Raw genomic sequence first — 20,210 nt, 5'->3', positions numbered from 1 at the left:
ACAAAAATGAGAGTAGCTTGGTTAAGAACTGTTCAAAAAGTAAAACTTCAGTGGCTTTTTCAAGAACAGAAAATAAATGAAATGTTGTGTCGTTTTGTCTTGAAGAACTGCAGAAGAACTTTCATATATGTATGTGGCTTTGTCAAGAACAATAAATTAGTTTTTTAAATGAATTTCAGTTATATTAATGACGCAGCGATTTATAATTAACAAAAATATATATGATTTTATACTGCAACTAGTTGTGTTTATTTCCTAAATATAGTAACAAAGCTATATTTCGTCCAATGTCAATTTCATCATAGATAACTTTTTCCACAATCAGGGGTTCATTTAGGGATGAAAATAAGTTTGAAATTTGTGTTACAATTTAAATAGCTATCAATGCATTAATTTAAGTTGCAGTATTAAAACAATATAAGGTCAATGTCAGAAAAATATAAACTTTTTTGTATTTGGCACAAAACAGGGAAAGGGGGAGGTTGTACCGAGGCCTTCACCAGTTTCTCAGCCTTATACAAAAAAGTTTATATTTTTCTGACATTGACCATATATTGTATATTCATATCATTAATTACAAATGTTGACTAAAATGACCATCTTCCTAGTAATGCAGACCATAATTTATGTAGTTCACATCATAATGAATATTTGCAATAAGTTTCAAGTTAAAGTGACCTCAATTTCATGGTAAATTTTCTAAACCAAAAACTTTCTTTAGAGATTGTAATGATTTCACACTATCACACTTCCATGTTCAATGAATCTTAAAATCAGAATCAAAACCGTTATTTGGCATATTATTTTAAAAGTTTACATCAAAATGAACATGACTGTGTACTTAGTTTCAAATTGATGTGACCACAACTTCATGTTAAACTTTCTTAACCAAAAAGCCTAAACTTGATACAGGACAAATAAAAACTGATAAAAGGCTGAACCGACTGTCGAACAGACTTGAAAACGTAATGCCTTCTACTACATGTATTAAAGGTGGAACATAAAAATCAATATATGACTCACTAGAATAGTGACACTTAATTCTGACTGCGATTACTTTTGTTTAATTCCATTGTCAGTAAAATGATCCTTTCTTATCCTTCTGTTTGCATAATAATTTTCCATTTTTTATTCCTTACAGGTATCATTTTAGATTATTAACAAGATATTTAAGGAATGACTGTAATATTTTTTCTGTCTATGAAGAAATAACATCAAAAATGTGGTGCACACTGAATAACCCGCGTAGCGGGTTATTTTACAGTGTGCACCACAGTTTTTATGTTATTTTGAATAGACAGACAAAATATTACAGTCATTTCTTATAATTTAATTCTAAATTCCATTTTAAACCGTAGTAAACCATGAAAAAACGTTGGTGACGTCACGGTCACATGACGAAATTATGTCTATGAGCTGATAAACAAAACAACGTCAGCCAATCAGAAGACGCGTTACATCCACAATTAAATTATTGTGTTATGTTAAAGACATTATCATTTAACAATCTCCATCACAAATTATTATTATGGATGAGCAGGCGTTTTGATTTAATACAGAGTTAACACTAAATCAACTGTAAATTCAGAAATTAATTTGCACATTAATCATTGTGAATCACTGATAACTGGTAATAATGTGAAATCTAATAAACATGATAAATGCGATTGGAAAAATTTTGTGAAGGAAAATCACTGCGGAAATTATGAATGTCAATTTTTATCATTGCAAACCTATGTCTATCACATTTTTGGCATTATTAAAAAACTTTGCAACGATTTCTGAATTTACATTTGAATTTACTGCAAAATGGTTGATCAACAAGCTTCACCACTTGTCACCATGTCGGAGTCCTTACCCAAAGCTAAAACAATATGTTATTTGATCTACAACAAATCTGATCAGAATTTTTATGATTTAGGAATGATACAATTCTAAAAGATATGCTCCTTTTTTGTAGCTAAGAAACAAGAAGAAAAAGCAAAGATACTAGGGGACAAAATTTGTACACTAAACAAACAAGATTGCACATGTTCTCATGCGAACCATAACCCCTTCTTAATTCAAAGTATTGGCAAACAGGAAGAACTAGACATCATTGAGATGGGAGCCATCTCTGTGGGCCCCGCTGTGAATAATGTGTGGTAAAAAATTTGTATCTTTATCATAGGACATGGGGTTGTCAACTGAAACCAAAGTTTTTAACCTTAACCTTTGACCTAGGAAGTTGTACATACATTATCACTGTTGGGCTGCAGACTAAATACAAAGTCATTCTGTTGAATAGTATTTGAGAAATGATTGACAAATAATTTTAAGTTCATCGAACATATTCACCATATGAAGGTATTGGCAAATAAGAAATGGGTATCTGACAGATGAAAGAAGTGCTCACACATTAAAAACCATCTTACCAAATATGAAGGTATTGGCAAATAAGAAATGGGTATCTGACAGATGCAAAAAGTGCTCACATTAAAAACCATCTTACCAAATATGAAGGTATTGGCAAATAAGAAATGGGTATCTGACAGATGCAAAAAGTGCTCACACATTCAAAATCATCTTACCAAATATGAAGGTATTGGCAAATAAGAAGTGGGTATCTGACAGATGCAAGAAGTGCTCACACATTAAAAACCATCTTATCAAATATGAAGAAATTCTGTTCAGTAGTTTCTGAGTTGTGTGATGAAAATATGTTTGATGAACGGACAGACAAACTGAGGGACAGACAAACTGAGGGACAGGGTGAATGCAATATAGCCCTAATGTGGAGTTGGGGTATAATATTCTGAAATAACGTGTGTACATAGGCCTTTGTTTGTACAGCAATACAAATTTAATTGCAGAATAAAATTAAATATGAAACAGAAAATTTAGCTAGAATGAAGAATATGGAAAATGGAAACAGTTAGCTGTGAATGCAAGCCCAGACTGCTAACAGTTCAGAAAAGCAGATAGTACATTACCTGGTGGCCTTGGCCCTGGAATATATTATATTCAGTGGTTTTAAGTTAGTTTTGTGAAACTATACCATTCTGCTAATAAGATTGAAGTCCTCTTCATGAATTTTCAATGGCATTTTTGTCAATCTCTTTTATTTCACCCAAACTCAAAAAGTGTTTGCTGACTTTCTTCCAACTGGTCATTTCATCAGGAATTTATCTAAAGCTGTTTAAATATTTATGTCAATATCCCTTATGCACCTCAATGTGAGATACAAAAAAAAAATCTGTGCAGTTTAACCATATACTGATTAGATGAACAGATGACCATAGAATAAAGGTGGTATTTAATGTTTGCAAAAACCTAAATTTTTAGAGAACTTTTATTGTGAAAATAGGTTTTTTTTAACAAAGAAGAGACATCACAAAGGGCTTTTTAGGGTTTGCAAAATTGCAGAAAATAGAATCTCTTTTTTCCCAACAAAATTTAATAAATATTTCCCATAGTGCTATTTTTGCACCTCTGAATCATATCAAATGTTCATAAATTGGCTGTCTAAATAACTTACCTGACCCGTCAGGATCTGTACATACTGTTTTATTGGTAGGCTGAGGTATAATATTTTTATCTTCAGAAGGTGGTGTTGGAGGCAGCTGTCTCCGACTACAGAAAAATAGGAAATGTACATCTAATGAAATATTTCTTTCAATGAAAACAGACTTTCTACAGACATCTTTTCATGTTATTTACATTTTAATTACTGTAAACCATCTAATTTTTGTGACTTTTGCAAGTAGAAAAATAACACGAATATAAATCATCACAAACATGTAAAACTTTCCTTATTTAATTACATCAAGTAAATTTCAAAATGGAGAAATTAAATCGCTGCGAAAAGGGCTAGAAAGGTCATAACACGAAATAAAGTACCCGGTATACACAAATACAAGTTGGTTTACAGTATATTTATGATATTCATAAAAATGCTACCTATAAATAATGCTAGAAAAATTCATAAACTGTTGACACAGAGATATGTCTCCCCTGTCGGCATAAAATTCAGAAAAAGACAATCTTACAGACAGCAACATGGTTAATTAATTAAGTCACTGGACCACTATCTAGTGGGCAGGGCCAGAAAATAATTGTCAAACTGATATGTACTGATAGTGATGCAACTTTGTACAAAATATCATTGATCTATCACAAGTAGCTCTTATCAAACTGACAAGCAGAAAACTTAACATTGAAAATTGCTCATTAATTCAAAGTCACTGGACCATGTCCTGGGGGGGACAGGGCCTGAAAATAGTCATCAAACTGATATGTACCAATAGTAATGTAACTTCATATTAAATATCAATGATCTATCACAAGTACATCCTATCAAAGTATCAAACTAACTTAAGCAGAAAACTTAACATTGAAAATTGCTAATTAATTCAGTCGCTGGACGATGAGCTAGTGGGCAGGGCCTCGAAATAATCAGCAAACTTTAATGTACCGATAGTAATGCAATTTTATATTAAATATCAATGATCTATAACAGGTAGTTCCTATCAAACTAACTTAAGCAGAAAATTTAACAATTGTTGACACTGTTGCCAAAAAGCAATCTCAAGGTCACGCTTTCAGAGACTTTTCCTTGCAGGCGAGACAAAAATATGATGCTGTATTTTTGTGATTTTTTCCTCCCATATTTTTGCAATACTAAAAACATCATATAATTTCCAAATTTACAGCAGTTTTCAAAAACTCAAGTTTCTCTGGCCAAATATCTAACCCATCTCCTTTGTTTCACAATACAAATATTTATATCAACAAAATCAAATAATCCATCTTATTGACATCTTGTGATGAATTACTGTCAAATGGCTTCTAAAAGCAGCGTATATAATGACAAAAACATTTTAAGAAATTTCAGAATAAACTGTTTAAACAGAGACTGGACAAAGTGAACTAATCACAAACGTGAAGTGTGGCTCTACTAGGTCTATGTACATGAGCAACAAGATGGGTGCCACATGTGGAGCAGGATCTGCTTACCCTTCCGGAGCAACTGAGATCACTCATCAACATTGTAAAATTGAATATAATACATGACTAAATTTCTCTTTACTATTGATCTTTTATTACTGATAATTTTTTTTATCTGTTATCTGTTGTTTCTATCTTCTAGTTTTTGCCCAAAACACAAGGAAGGGTGAAAATCATCATTTAGGGACAATAACTCCAACAAGAAGACAACTGACATATGTATCTATGTTATTTATAGGGCTGTTCCATAAAAACATGCATGGTACCCAGGGAAGGCACTTTCATAAAGATGTAACCACCTATAGATGCAAATTTAGAATTTCAATTACATTTCCACTGTACTTGATACCCACCCATAGTAGAGATTTCAAAGTGCTTTCTCTGGGTCCCATGTATGTTTTTATGGAACATCCTTAACCTACTTGTAGATCTTGTCTTGCTGATTACTTTTGCTTTTTTTTAAAGTTTACACATAGAAGTGTAAAAATTCTGTTGTTGCCTTTATTTTGAATAGAAATTTTATTGCTCAAAGGTGGACCTAATTTCTTTATAATACAAGTAGGATTGATTGGTGTTTAACACCACTTTCAACACAATTGTGCTATTTCGTGGCAGTCAGTTTTTATTGGTGGATGAAGCCAGAGTGCCCAGAGAGAACGACCGACCTTCAGTAGGAAAACTGACAATCCTAGTCGATTAAGATTGGAGTCGAGTGCACCTGCCCCGTGAGGGATTCAAAGTCGCAACCTCAGTGTTGACTGGCTAGTGATACAGTAGTTTGACTACTTAGACCACTCAGCCACTGAGGCCTCTAATTCATAATTCAAGTAGGATACTAGGGGACAAAATTTGTACACTTTTAAAAAAACAAAATTGCACATGCTGTCATCATGTGAAGCAATAACCCTATTCTTAATTCAAAGTATTGGCTAACAGGAAGTAGCTGCCTGACAACTGAAAACTAGTTTTACCTTTTAACTTATCACTGTTGAGCTGCTAACCAAAAACAAAGTCATTCCATTCAATAGTATTTGAGAAATGAAAAGTTCATTCAGCATATTGAAAATTCAAAGTATTGGCAAACAAGAAGTAGGTATCCGACAGATCGTAAAAGTGCTAACCCATCACTGTCAAAGAGGGGTGAAAGATACCAAAGGGACATTCAAGCTCACAAGTCGAAAACAAACTGACAACCCCATGGCTAAAAAAGAAAAAGACAAAGAAACAACAGCTCACAAAACACAACATAGAAAACCAAAGACTGAGCAGCACGATCCCCACCAAAAACTGGGGATGATCTCAGGTGCTCCACAAGGGTAAGCAGATCTTGCTCAACATGTGGCACCTGTCGTGTTGCTCATGTTAGTACAAATCCGGTCACAAGTCTAATTTTCGGTAGGTCACATTCGGGAAAAGGGGACGGGATTGTAGCTGATGACCAAATATGAAGTAATTCTGTTCAGTAGTTTCAAAGATATCTGTTGGATAGACAAACTGAGGGACAAGGTGAATGCAATATAGCCCACACTTCAAAAGTGGGAGTATATTATTCTAAAATAAAATTTGCAAGCCTTTATTAGAACCGCATATAAAAAGTTCCTTGCAGGATAAAAATAAATATGCAACAGAAAAACTAGCTAGAATGAAGAATTCAGCCTACAATTATACTTAAGATGTTTTTTTAAATGGAAACAGTCAGCTATGAAAGCAAGTCCAGACTGCTAACAGTTCAGAAAAAGAGACAGTACATTACCTGATGGCCTCGGGCCTGGAAAATAATATATTCAGAGGTTTTTAAGTCAGTTTTGTGAAACTATATCATACTGCTAATAAGCATGAAGTACAGTTATCGTTGGTTCATGTCTGGCATATTTGTTTTTTGTAAAGACCCTTCCAATCACTAATAACCAGTACAATGGCATCCTAATTCGTGGTTTTAAAATCAAATCCTTTCTTGGTTAACTTATAATTTCTAGCAACTTCCTAATGAAAATTCAACCAATGACATTGTTATTTTTGTTTCATGGTACAAACAATGAAATAACCCATAGTCTTTTTTATTTTGAAACATAGATTTACTCAATACCATTTTCAAATCAAATAATTTGCATTTATCATTGATATAATACCGTGCAAGACCCTCATGGGTAGGCAAGGTCGTTAAAAATCACCCTCATCATAATCATTCCTATTTCATTTGTGATCCCTAGCTATTATTTTGACCCATGCACAAGTATATGAGGGTGGTAAAGGGTTATTTTCATGCAATGTGTTTTGCCATTTTTATTTCACGTGCAGCCGTGAAAAAGGTTCGTTATTCATAGTGTTTCGTGAAATCGGTAAAAAGATCAACATGCAAGAAATTTTTAATTGTTCGTTCATCATGAAATGGCAATTTTATTTAGCGTTCTTCCGTGCAGATACCCCCCCCCCCCCCCTTTACGACCCTCGTATATCTCCCAACATTACCATGGTGGTCTGGGTGATGATGTTGGTGAAACTGTAGGTGATGGAACTGGTGAGGAACGTCTAGGTGGCACTGGCGGTGGTGGTGGGGGTAAGTCTCTCTTCCCTACTCCAGGAGAATCAAAGGGTGAGGATCTTTCTCTCATCTGAAATGTATGAAGATATAATGAAAAAAAATGTGTTAGGTGAAGCATGTAATCAAAGGCCCAAGAAATTATTTCCTGCATTCAGATAAACTTGACTCAGGGAACATTCAAAAGCAATGATATTTCCAGTGGAAAGCTTGGTCGTGCATTCTGTTCAATGGGTCAAAAGGTAAACATTTTGTCCTAATTAATGGCAAAACTGCAAACAATTTTTGACAGTAACGCCTTTTAGAAACTAAAACTACCATTTCTACTGTAACATCATAATGAATGAAAGTTACACTTTCAATTTAACATTATGAATTTTAGTAAGTTGTAATATTGTTAACTTTGTTATTTCCGATAATTTGACACAGTAAAATATCTGTCATTTCTGTGTTACCTTCAATTTATACATGTATTTTCAAAACTGAGCTGATATGGTAAAGGAAAGACATTTAATTATGCTTGTAAAATTATCTACATCAAATTGATTTTGGTTAAAGAAAATAATTTGGAAAATTGTGGGGTGATCTAAGAATTTCCTCCTTTCAATTTGTTCAATATAAAGATTACACAACTTATTAATTTTAATAAATTTGAGCTATCTCATAATGAAATTCAAAATTTAAAAATACATGCACAAGTATAATATATCTGATGAAAATATGACCATCCTGCATTAATATGACACAATTATCAAAGTGTCTAGTGTTTTACAAATTCTTATTTCCTGCCACCTGAAGCATGTGAAAGTCTGCCCTGATTTAGTTACCAATTTAAGACAAGATATTTGTTTATACTTTGAAATAAAAATTTTAATCATGTATATTTGAAAAAGCTAAGCAGTTAATATATGGTTGAATTTAAAATTTTGACTATACTGTATTGTATTACAATGAAGCAGGGAGAGTTCATTTTTGATTATGTGATTACTTGGCCGTTTTTATAGTGATAATTTGATTACCAGACCAAATATTTCATGATTATTTGATTATTTGATAATCTAGGACTGTATTTTTGATTATTTGATTACCTTGTTTTAAAAAATAAATAATGATTATGTGATTATATTGGCAACAAATTTGTGATTATGTGATTACTTGGACACCCCCATGAGGGGCCTCACTAATTCATCGTTACAGAATCTAAAGGACTATGGGTAATTTCATTGATCTCCATACCCTAAAATGAAAATAATGTTAAGTCATTGTATGCATTTTCATTGATTAGGACGTTTAAATTTTGGTGTACCTGCTTGAAAATATTACCCAGAATGCATTAGATTTTGAAATGGTGAATTAACCCTCAACTTAGTACATATATAAATTGGTATGTATAAATAAAATTGAATTGACACCATATCCACAAAAAAGCATACCTGCTAACCTTATAAGGCTATTATATTGTGTGAAACCTCCTTCCTTATAATTCTTAAGGGGGAGAATTTACACACAAAAATTGATTAAATGAGCTGTGTCAGATAGAAGTCGACCTAATGCAAGTGCTTGTTTACATGTACATGTATAAGACTTTGATTGATTTTGGAACATTTAAATATAAAATCAGAGACAAATTTTGGTTTGTTTTGAAGGATTCTTATATAAACGTAATTTTCAAACAGTTATAGACTTTGCTCAACCAGAAATAGGTTAACAGATGTATTGATATTCAGTTGCATAAGGTCGATTTCTATCCGTTGCAGTTCAAATTTCATCATTTACATTATCACTATTATACACAAAAAATATATATGTATATCTGTAAGAATCATTAAAAATATGCGAAATAATCTAATCTTGTTATTAAAAAGATTAAATTACTTTTCTTTATGTAAAAATAAGATGTTTTCACTAAATACAGCTAGTATTCGAAGCAGTACTACAAGCATTTTTCAATGCCTTTTTTTATCATCACCAAGGGTTAACTACTGGACTGATTCGTGTGAATTTGTATTCCAAGTGGAACTTAATCATCATGCTGATTTCTTCAACACACAACCTTTTTTTAAAGCCTTATTATATAAACTAATGTATGACGGTCTAGATGGGGGTCCTACATTTCTCTATTCTTTAATTTTTCAGGCCATTTTTCTCTATTCTTTATACTTTTTTTTTGTCCATTTTTCTCTTTTCTTTATATTTTAGCACATCATTACTCTCTATTCTTTATTTTGTTTTTGGTCAATAAATATGTTAAATTTGGCACTATATCAAAAGTATATCAACCACTTTGAAATTTGTATTGAGAGATTTTGTTCAATGAAACAGAATTTGACCAAATTTCAGGAGTTATATCTTTTGAAGGGTATGAAAAATGCAATTCGACATGTCTCTTCCTAATTTGGGTGGATCAACAGGTATGGATTTATTTCAAGGGGCTGCCCCAAAAAACATTTTAGATCTAAACTAAAAAAATTTCATCATTTACTTATTTGTAAAAAATATTTATTAATATTTTAAGTTATTTTGCATTAGAATGTCTAATCTGTAAGTAAACACAATTTATTCTTTTTTTTGCATTAATCTAGCAAATCCAAGTAAGAAATTAAGCAAAACAGAACTTATATATAATTCCTTACTCATGACATAATACAAGTCATGTAAATACATTCTACTTCAATAAAGTACAAAAAAAATACTTCCTGCAGAATATAGCTAAGTGAATGTCCTAGTCGTGCTTGATACTGTACACATTTTAAGGAAATCATTGAATTATGTAAATGCCCAATTTATAACTTGTAGCTATTTGAATTTTTTTCAAATGTGAAAAAGAATGCTTCTTTTTACTATATATAATAAGCATATATGTCATATGGGTATTCTATTTGAATAATTAATTTGTTCACGATGATTGAAAATGATATTCAGGAAAATCATTATAATTTGTTGGAATTCTTAGAAAAATGCCTCTCAAACTTGGTATAAAATATATTTTGATACAAATGCCCTTAAATGTTAGTTCCAGTTCATTTCAAAATATCTTTAACAGGCATATGTCACTAATCTTTTCAAGCTCTATAAATCCTGAAAGACCCAGTTTTAAAAAAAAGTTATCAATAAAATCTGTTTCTAAAGTATATTGAAATGTTGCATGAGTTTCTAAACCAGCAGAAGTAGTTAGGATAAAAATAGTAATAAAATACAGAAACATTAAAAAGAAAATTTGATTGACTGAAAGGCTTCAAAGACAAAAACATAGACAGATCAAAAGTAACAGAAAAAAAAAATATTTATCATGCAGCAGATTATATTACAAAATGCACATATAAGAGATAGATATATCAACTTATACCAAAAATACACCATAATAATAATATCAAAGTGTTTGCTTTTTAAATTTTCAACTACAGCAATCTTGCAATGCAAACAAAAAAATTAAAATATAATTAGACTGTAGCCATGTCAATATTTAAATGACAAAAGTACATGTAAAACTTCAAATTTATTCAACTTAACCCAGTTGGTAAGTGAAAAAAAAAGAAAGGGAGAAAACTTGAATAAATTAAGGGTTTTCCAACAGGTTACACGAAGACGAATTTAAACATACTTTTTTTTATTATTTGAGATATGTTCAAATCTATGAAAACAACAGGTGTTGGTAAACTGGTGTCTCCATAACTATCAGTCTGCACTGTTAGCCACTAGTCCGATGCCCCAGACTAGTAAATATTGATTCGGACTAGTGAAAATTTTCAAAATTTTATATAGTCATATAGGGACAAGTTTTGATATTTAGGTTCTGGACTAGTAGATGAAAAAGTTTTTGGTGCAGACTGAACTATCATAATCTATGTATGTTTAACTTGTTTAAAGGGTGAACCATTCCTGATTTCTTCTTTCTTACATATTTTCGTTCATCATGTTTTAATATAAGAAATAATCTTTGGCTTGATCAGAAGTTATATTTTAAAACAGTTTAATTAAGTTATTTTAAAAATGAAAAAAGTCATTAACTTTAGTAATAATGGATAGCAATTTTAGATTATTAATTACACACTACGGTCCATGTGGATTTTGTCATTTCTAATACTGTGGATTCATTCATTTTAGTGACTACCAATTTTGATGGATTAAGGTCAATAGTATTTTTCATGGATATTTGATTTCATGGTTTTGCCAAAGTCTGCATAAAAGTCTATAGAAAATTTGGACTCTGTTGGACATTTAAAACTCATGGTTCACAGTTACCCACGTAAATTGGTATCTCACGAATTATTATGAATCCACATTAGTTCACTGTGGGGAATAGACCACATCGTGGTCAAAACTTTCAAATAGTCCCATATGTAGACATGCTATTTTTTTTCTTCCACTATTATACTATTAAATAAAACACCTTTTGAAAAATTATTTAAGCTTTCCTTTTTTTTTTATTTGCCATGCCAAATTTGAATGAGCTAAATGATCACAGTGCGCAAGTAGAAATGGCAAAACCCACTTAACCTGTAGTGTAATACTTGATTATAAATCTGGATTATTCTTGATTATTCTTGATTATTCAGGATTATTCTGTACATGCATAGTGAGCATCAGTGCAATACAAACCCCATGTGAAAGGCTAACCCCTCCACTAGCTGTTGTAGGGCTTAACCCAGAGGCCTGTGGACTATTAGTTCCTGAACTAACTCCAGATGATACTGGACTACTTGTCCCTTGGGCCTGTGAACTACTCATTCCTACATGGTCCTGCAAACAAACACCTAATGTATTGACTTTCCAAAGCAAGGACTTTTCTAACATATTTATTCAAGAATTTAAAAATACAAATATAGCTTTACAAGGAGAGATTTGTATGAATTTATATTAAGGTGGTACCAAACACCTTGACTAAAATTAATTTGGCTTTTTTAATTTTCATAAAATTTTGACAAAATATCAACTTTGACCCTTTGAAAAAAATATAAAAATTTCAAAAAACTTGAAACACACACTTAATCAGAAAAATTTCATTGGATATATAGGATAGCAGTTTGACAAACACTAATTTTGATCATTGATAGGCTTAATATTTCCTTAACAATAGAATGTGATTAAAACAATCAGCTGATTTTTACAGAGTTATCTCCCTGTAGTGTTATGTACCACCTTAACAAGTAAATAAACTCATCCTAGATATGAGGATTAAAATTTTGTACGTTAGATGCACATTTCGTCTACAAAAGACTCATCAGTGACGTTCGAATAAAAAAAAGTTAATAAGGCCAAATAATGTATGAAGTTAAAGCGCATTGAGTACCTGGATGTCAGGAAAACAAAATAATTTTTGGCAAAGATTAAGTTGCTTGTAAAAATATAAGTGGAAATGACTATATGTTATGCATTATTAAAAAAAAATTGTAAGATAAATTCCAAATTACAAAATTCCTTAAAAAGTGGAATAAAATGATCATATTTAAAATATAGCAGATAAAAGACACAGCATAATACTTCCATGGCAGGCATGTCATCTGCTAAAGGTACATGATAAGCACAGGAATAAAAAAAAAAGCATAAAAAAAAAGCAGAGAAATATGTTCATTTTCTCATGAAAGAATCACTTAGAAACGCCTCATGAACTTTAATAATATAATAACAATACAAGAATGCATTAGTTTACTTCATTAAGAGTCAAACTGAGGTCTCCTTTAAATGCAGACAGAAAAAAAAATTGTGAGAATCAAATTTCTACAACAAAACGATCTACACATATTAACAAACTAAATTTTGATAAAAGCTACAAAACACAACACACAATATAATGTATGCAAATCAAAGTTCAGTGTCATGCTCATAAATTGTTTAATTCACACTGTTAAGACATACAAATATATTTATAAGTGATCTCCAACTGACTTGATAAAAGCAGCCCAAGCTATTGTTATTGCTAAACAGAGGTCAGGTATAGTCTTAAGTTTTTGCAATAATATTTGCGACATCACTGCAAACTGCTACCTGTAACATTGTTACATTCAATTTAAAATATTTACAAAACATGTTATCTTACATCGTCATCATCATCGTCATGTGTGACTATCATCATATGTGACCGTTTCTGTGGATGTGGATTAAACGGATCAACAATCACCTGCTCTGTACCTTTGATTTCACACCTGCAGAAGGGACATCCCTGACCATCAGAGTCCTGAAATAACAACAAAATTTTATTAGTTATTGTAATGCAGAGTCCAGGGAAATAACAGCAAATTATAACATTTAACGTAATGCAGAGTTCTGAAATACATTGTAACAAAAATTTATATTAATGTAATGTAATGCAAAGTTTCGAAATAATAAATAATACCCTTTAATGTAATGTAATGTACTTTTTTCACTTACAGTTAACATTGTGTTTTTGTTACATGGTCTATTGAAAGATTTTTTGTTGTTGAGTGTCAATGAAATTAACTAAAATACGAATCCAATAAATAACAAATAGAACTGTGAGCTATTGCTCACTAAAAATACCCCAGCTTTAAGTATTCGTAAAAAAGGAAGTTGAACAACTGAATCTGAAAACGCATTATACAGTAAAGTATGATGGATAATTTCAGGAAGCTCTTATTTGTAGTTCAGTAGAAAAATGCAACAAAAATTTCATACATGGCCAGTATGTATTTATAGAATAATGTATAAATATTCGGTAAACAGGAAGTTGGTGAGTGCTGGATCTGAAACTGTGATAAATGGTATAGCATGCTGACATAAAGCCCAATAACAATTTTTGAAGCTATTATTTGTAGTTCCCAAGACAAATGGGACAGAAATTAAATGTAACAAATGGACATAAGGACAGACAGATATATAGACGGTGACAAAACTTATTTGATAATGCTGGAAAAAGACACTTATGAACAATGACAAATAGAGACAGGTACTGATATTAAGTTTTGTTCCAATTCCAAATAAACTGCAGGAAATGATAAAATCACAATTACAGAAAGTAGTTTGTCTATTCATAACGAGGAAGCAAAACATACAAACAACTGAAATTCACGTGAGAAATTATAAGAATTTTAAGGATTTATAAAGCACTTTTTCCAAATTTGAAACAGACCAGTTTTCTCAATTATGTACAACTTTGAGCATCTTTCATCACATTTAATGAACATACTAGTTTTTAGAAAAAGAATAAACTGACATGAAAATCATCTTATTTAAAGCTTGAAATATTGTAAAGACACTTGTCTATTGTTTAAGACAGTATGTACATTTCTAGATGTCTTAAGTTTTATGTGTTGTTTGGTTGCTGTCTCATCTATGTGTATTCTTCATTTCCTTTCCTGCTTGAAATCTCATGTCTTTTAAATAGAGCTTCTTCCTTTTTAGAACCTATATAATTTTTTTCAAAATCATAATTTTAAAAATCAAGAATATATATAAAACCCATTTGAGATAGTACATATTATGCCAATTTCAATGTAATTTATAGCCACATAGGAAAAAGAAATCAAACACCTCAACTTCACAGAACAGTCTACCCAATTCATGTTAAGAATTTTGTAAAAGTAGAATGGAATCACCGTCTATAAACCCTATGATTTTCATCAAGTTATAATCTTCAACCTAACAGTATTTAAGAACTTTACAACAGAGCCCCCTCCTTTTCTCTTCCTCTTTAAACACAGAGTACCCTTAAAAAATACACTGCAACCAATGGTGTGAATAACATGAGTAACAAATAATACACCATAAATGATTGTCCTTATATATATATATAACTGTTTACATAATTCAAAGTGGACTTGTTTTACCCTACATTTTGAATGCAGGGTTTCCTGAGTGTCGATAAAAATTAAAGGTCACTTTTAACTTCCTTGATCATCTTATCAAGCTTTACAACTGCATTAAATAACTAGATATCAAAAGGCTTTTTATTAATCAATGAAAATTAAATAACTGAATTTGTACATGTTTTGTGCATATATATTTCATAAGAAGATTTATATTTTCAGTTTAGAGAAAACATCGTAATAATATTTTCGGCCTTTTTCACTGAGTGTCTCCCTTCTTTCCTTTCATATTGAAATTTTCCCTTTTGAAAGAGAAATTAGCTTATTTTGTCCTTTTAAATCCACACATGATTAAACAAGAGTGCATATGCTGAGATGTCTTGCCTGTATAACTAATTATGACTAAAATTGATGTTGAACTTTGTTTAAGATCAAGGTTATACTGCAGATTTCACATAAACTTAACATAATCATGATCTATTAATATGAGTTCAAGGTCATATGAACCCTGCCAGTAGGACATATATACCCTTATAATCATTCCATACACCATATATAGTTGAGCTACTGCTATGTGTAAATGCTATATTTAAGAAAAGGGCATAGAAAAAAACAACTTAATATCGACCAATGAACCATGAATATGAGGTCAAGGTCAGATGAACCCTGCAAGACCAACATGTATACCTTACAGTCATTCCATGCACCAAATACAGTTTACCTTCTAGTAAGAGAGAGTATCTGAGAAACTGACCTAATCACAAAAACTTAAAGGTGATCACTTATCAATGAATTAGCTAGTCAACGTAAAAACACACTGGTTAAATAAATTTTTTCAGTCATCCTTTTGGTATATAACAATACAGTTTTTTAAGCAGTAATTTAACCATGAAAATGAGGTAAAGGACAATAGACATATGACAGTCATAAACTTGTTAATATAAGGCATTTATATACAAGGTATGAAGCATCAAGGTTTATTCATCTTCTGAAATATAAAGCTTTATATGAATACCTTAAGCTGCCACCGGATTAGCATCTTGAAGTCTCGCATTATTTTACATTCGTTGCAGGCAAGACAAAAACTATCTGATACAATTACCTCTGTTTTTCAATTACTTTTTGTGACCTACCTGCCATTGTGTTAAGCACGGTGTACATAATAGATGACCACATGGTTCAATCTTAATGTCTTTGTCATTTTCTGCACATATTTTACATAACTGAAATGTTGATCCCATTTCACAGTAAAGTTCGTACTGCTCCTGGGTAACTTTTATATGATCCTCCTGAGAATCCTGAACTAAATAACTTAAGTCTGGGTTTATACTTCTGCCATCTGGATATTTAAAACTGAAACAGAGCAAATGGTGAAAATTTTACATTACTGATATATAATTGGAACATCGTCTAATAAAAGAAAAGAACTTAACAGTATTTGAGATAAAGAAGAAATATGTTTTTAACATTTTTTTTCTTCCAAATTTGGTATACATTCATGTGTATTGTAGCTGTCTGACATTATACATTTTTTTTATTTCAATATGGCAGATGGTAATTTTTGTATGATTTTGATTACCATCTTTCAAATAAATGACAAAAATACATGGTATGTTCCATTTTATTACCATGTAATTTTTAAATATTTGTTATTGACTGTAGATATTTTATGCATCACTGTACTGTATTGATCTGTAAAAATATCAGACATTGCCTATTAAGGATTTACACCTCTGAGGAGCCAAAAATTTCTAGAATTAAATTTTTTTTCTTAACCTGATTTTTGGGTTTATATGACTGTAAAAAAAATAATTGGTGAAGAAAAAATCATATGGTGGTGCACTTCTTTTTTTGCTATGGCCCTTTGAAAGTACCCAATTTTGATGATTTTTCCATTTTTCATCAATTTTTACCTATTTTTGGGCTATTATTGTGAAAAAAATCATAGTTCCACAATTAAACTTTTTTTCATACTTTCAATAAGGATGGAGTGGACCAATTTGAATAAATTTAACTTAAAAAACTATAGGTAGGTGTTAATATAAGAAAGTTTTATCATATTTTGATGCTTTTTTGTGTCAAATTTACCATGCTGTCAATTTTGTAAATTTGTCATTTTTCTCTGTTTTAAGAACAAAATACATATTATTTCAACTTCTTTGTTATAAATGATTGAAAAAATACATATCTAAGAAATTTGAAAAGAAAAAAGTGATATGGGATGTACATGTTTCTGGTAAAATCATTTCTTGTACCCCTCACCCATTTTCTCAAATTTTTGGCTAAAAAGACTGACTTGATTGGTAATAAAATTTGAAAAATTGATTTCTCAAAAACTACTCATTGTAAATACACATTTTTTTCACAGAGTTAAGTTTGATTATAACATTTTTTAAATTCATTCATATTTTCCACTTGTATCGTATATTTTAGAAATAATTCCAGAACGAGATTTCAACGAGACTAAAACGTCAGAAGAATACATCCTTAAAATGGGATCTCAAAAAAACAGTCAAAAAATTCGGGAATAAAATCATTTTGTTGGATTTGTTGATTTTTGTGATAAATTTTCATTGTCTACACTAGTTGTTTTTCTATATATAAATATAACCTCAGAAGTTTGGTACAAAGATATAAATAATACACAACACTGTTTATGTATTCCGACACATGATCTGAAATACTTCCATGCTTTTTATGCATGCATACAAGTATTTAAAATGTTTTTTGGGATATTTGTTTTAGATTGGTGACAATTCAGATTCTAATGCATTCTGGGTAATATTTATAAAAGCATTCACCAAAACTCTGTAATTTGCTTACAATGTCCCAAACAATTGAAATTCAACCAATTATGTGACGTTATTTTCATTTTGGGGTACGACAATGAAATTACCCACAATTCTTTAGATTATGAAACGGTGAATTCATAACTGCCCCTATTATTAAACTTACAATCCCTCTCTCTGGCCATCCAGTAATGCCTGACAAAGGGATTTATTCTGTGGTATCGTCTGCAGTATCTGTCCTTCTGCTGTTACATATCCTATAGCCCACTGTCCTAATCTGGTACAGCTTAATCTGAACACATAACTGTTAAAAAAACAAAAAGGCAAAGTTATAATTAGATGTAGTAATTAGAAAGTAAAGGATATACTTGTACTGATTATAATGTATCAATGGTATGCAAATATTTTCTTTTTGTTTGGTCTGGTGTTTATTCATTTTTAATTTTCTTCAACTTTTCAGATAGTTTTATTGTAACATCCTCGTCAATTCCTCTCTCCACATCTCCCCCCCCCAAAAAAAATAAAAAAATAAAAATAAAATAAAATAGCCAGATTTAGGAAAAGCAGCACAGGGGTATGAGGGTTAGTGGATAATTTATAATTGTACAAGTCGATATTGAAAAATACATTGTTGACAGCCTCCAAGGTTTCAGGTTCAAATATAAGTTACAGGAAACCATGACGATTGTTGACAAGAATATAAAATTATCAGAAGATTTTAAAATCATATCTGATTACAGTCACTACACCAAAGTGTCTATCTGTTACAGTTCTTGTCAAATTGACCCATTTTTTTTCCTTAAATTTAAGGAAGCACAATAATGAAACTAACTACAATTGTAGTAACAATTGAGAAAGTCCATCTGAAGAGTATATAATTTCATCTTATAATAAAAAGGGAAATTTTAAGAGACACTACAAACATGAGTTGCTTCCTGATTTAAAAAGATTCAACTGAGTCAGATTTTGCAATTTCACATCATTAAAACTGTAAGTTTCCCAACATTATGACAAGCTTTACCAAACCATGAAAACTGCACTTGTAACAGATACAAATACAAACGATCATGCTTAGGCAATCTGACTAGTTGTTGAAATTGTGTTGAGATATTACCACCCAGAAGGCTCTCTTATAATGAATACAATATATTTTGAAAATTCTACTGAAAATTGCAATTGAAGATAGTAAATTACATATCAATATTATGAATATATAAAAGTAATTTTTACATCTCATGAAAATAGAAAGTGGAAATCAAGGAGACCCCAGAAAAACCTAGATTGGTTTAGGTTGAGTTTTATTTTCCTTCATAAAATCAATATGAGGCTTCAATTTATTATCACTTGCTTACAAAACAGTTTGCAAATATTTCACCCAAACTCAGGATGTGAATACAAATAAAGTGTTTCAAATATGTTATTTTACAATTACATGTATTTTGAAATGTGACATCTTTGAATACCCTATTTGAACTATCAAATGTGCCCAACCTGTTGGCGACAGCATCAATGTTTAATTAAAAAGCTATCTAAACATTGTGATGTACAACATGTACGTATTTTCCAGCTTTATTAAAGTATACATTGTCTTAATCATGTGGCCAACGTTAATAAGTTTTGGTTTAAAACATCGGGAATAACAGCAATTACATCTGTATTACACCCACTCCATGGAAACAATAAATATTTAATTAAACAGCATTTAGAACCATCCTTCAATACGTAATAAATATGTACTGGGGTAAATGAATATTTAAAGCCTCCTCCATGGTGTAGATAAACAAATGCTCTATAGAATAAACTTCCTTCCTTTTTTCCAGTATATTACATAATCTTGCTATTATAAACTGTACTTATGTAATGTGTTTATAATATTAGGTTTCAACATTTAGAATTTTAATTTACATTCACAATTAAAAAAAAAAACCTCACCTGGTTTAAGATAATACCTTTTATACTTATGAACAAAAAGTATACTAGATACAAGTCAATAACCCTTGTGCACTGAATATATGACTATGAAAAAACAAAAAATCTAGATCATGTAGATATGAATGGTAAAAATTTCTGCTTTAAAAACAGAATATCCCACAGTCTGATGAAACATTTTCTAATGGACCCATCACACTTGTT

At 30.9% G+C, this 20,210-nt stretch overlaps 1 protein-coding gene across 6 annotated transcripts in view; it reads right to left on the bottom strand.

Annotated features, from left to right (window-relative positions):
• The window catches only part of LOC127702998 (E3 ubiquitin-protein ligase CBL-like), a 56,637-nt gene that overhangs the window by 15,469 nt on the left and 20,958 nt on the right, over positions 1–20,210 (bottom strand). For 2 of the 6 annotated variants that reach the window (XM_052207363.1, XM_052207367.1), the window contains exons 4-11: positions 18,244–18,381; positions 16,422–16,641; positions 13,563–13,700; positions 12,125–12,265; positions 7,456–7,598; positions 6,740–6,754; positions 3,518–3,612; positions 2,973–2,987 (exon numbers count right to left, since the gene is read on the bottom strand). In XM_052207363.1, coding sequence (XP_052063323.1) covers positions 2,973–2,987; positions 3,518–3,612; positions 6,740–6,754; positions 7,456–7,598; positions 12,125–12,265; positions 13,563–13,700; positions 16,422–16,641; positions 18,244–18,381 — 905 coding nt within the window. The remainder of the gene's footprint in view (positions 1–2,972; positions 2,988–3,517; positions 3,613–6,739; positions 6,755–7,455; positions 7,599–12,124; positions 12,266–13,562; positions 13,701–16,421; positions 16,642–18,243; positions 18,382–20,210) is intronic. The other 4 variants (XM_052207365.1, XM_052207364.1, XM_052207369.1 and 1 more) reach the window with 4 other exon arrangements.

Source organism: Mytilus californianus, unplaced genomic scaffold, assembly GCF_021869535.1.
Source record: "Mytilus californianus isolate M0D057914Y unplaced genomic scaffold, xbMytCali1.0.p SCAF_5, whole genome shotgun sequence".
Classification (NCBI taxonomy): Eukaryota; Metazoa; Mollusca; class Bivalvia; order Mytilida; family Mytilidae; genus Mytilus; species Mytilus californianus.
Note: the sequence above shows the minus strand (reverse complement) of the source record. Positions and strands in the feature narration are given on the sequence as shown.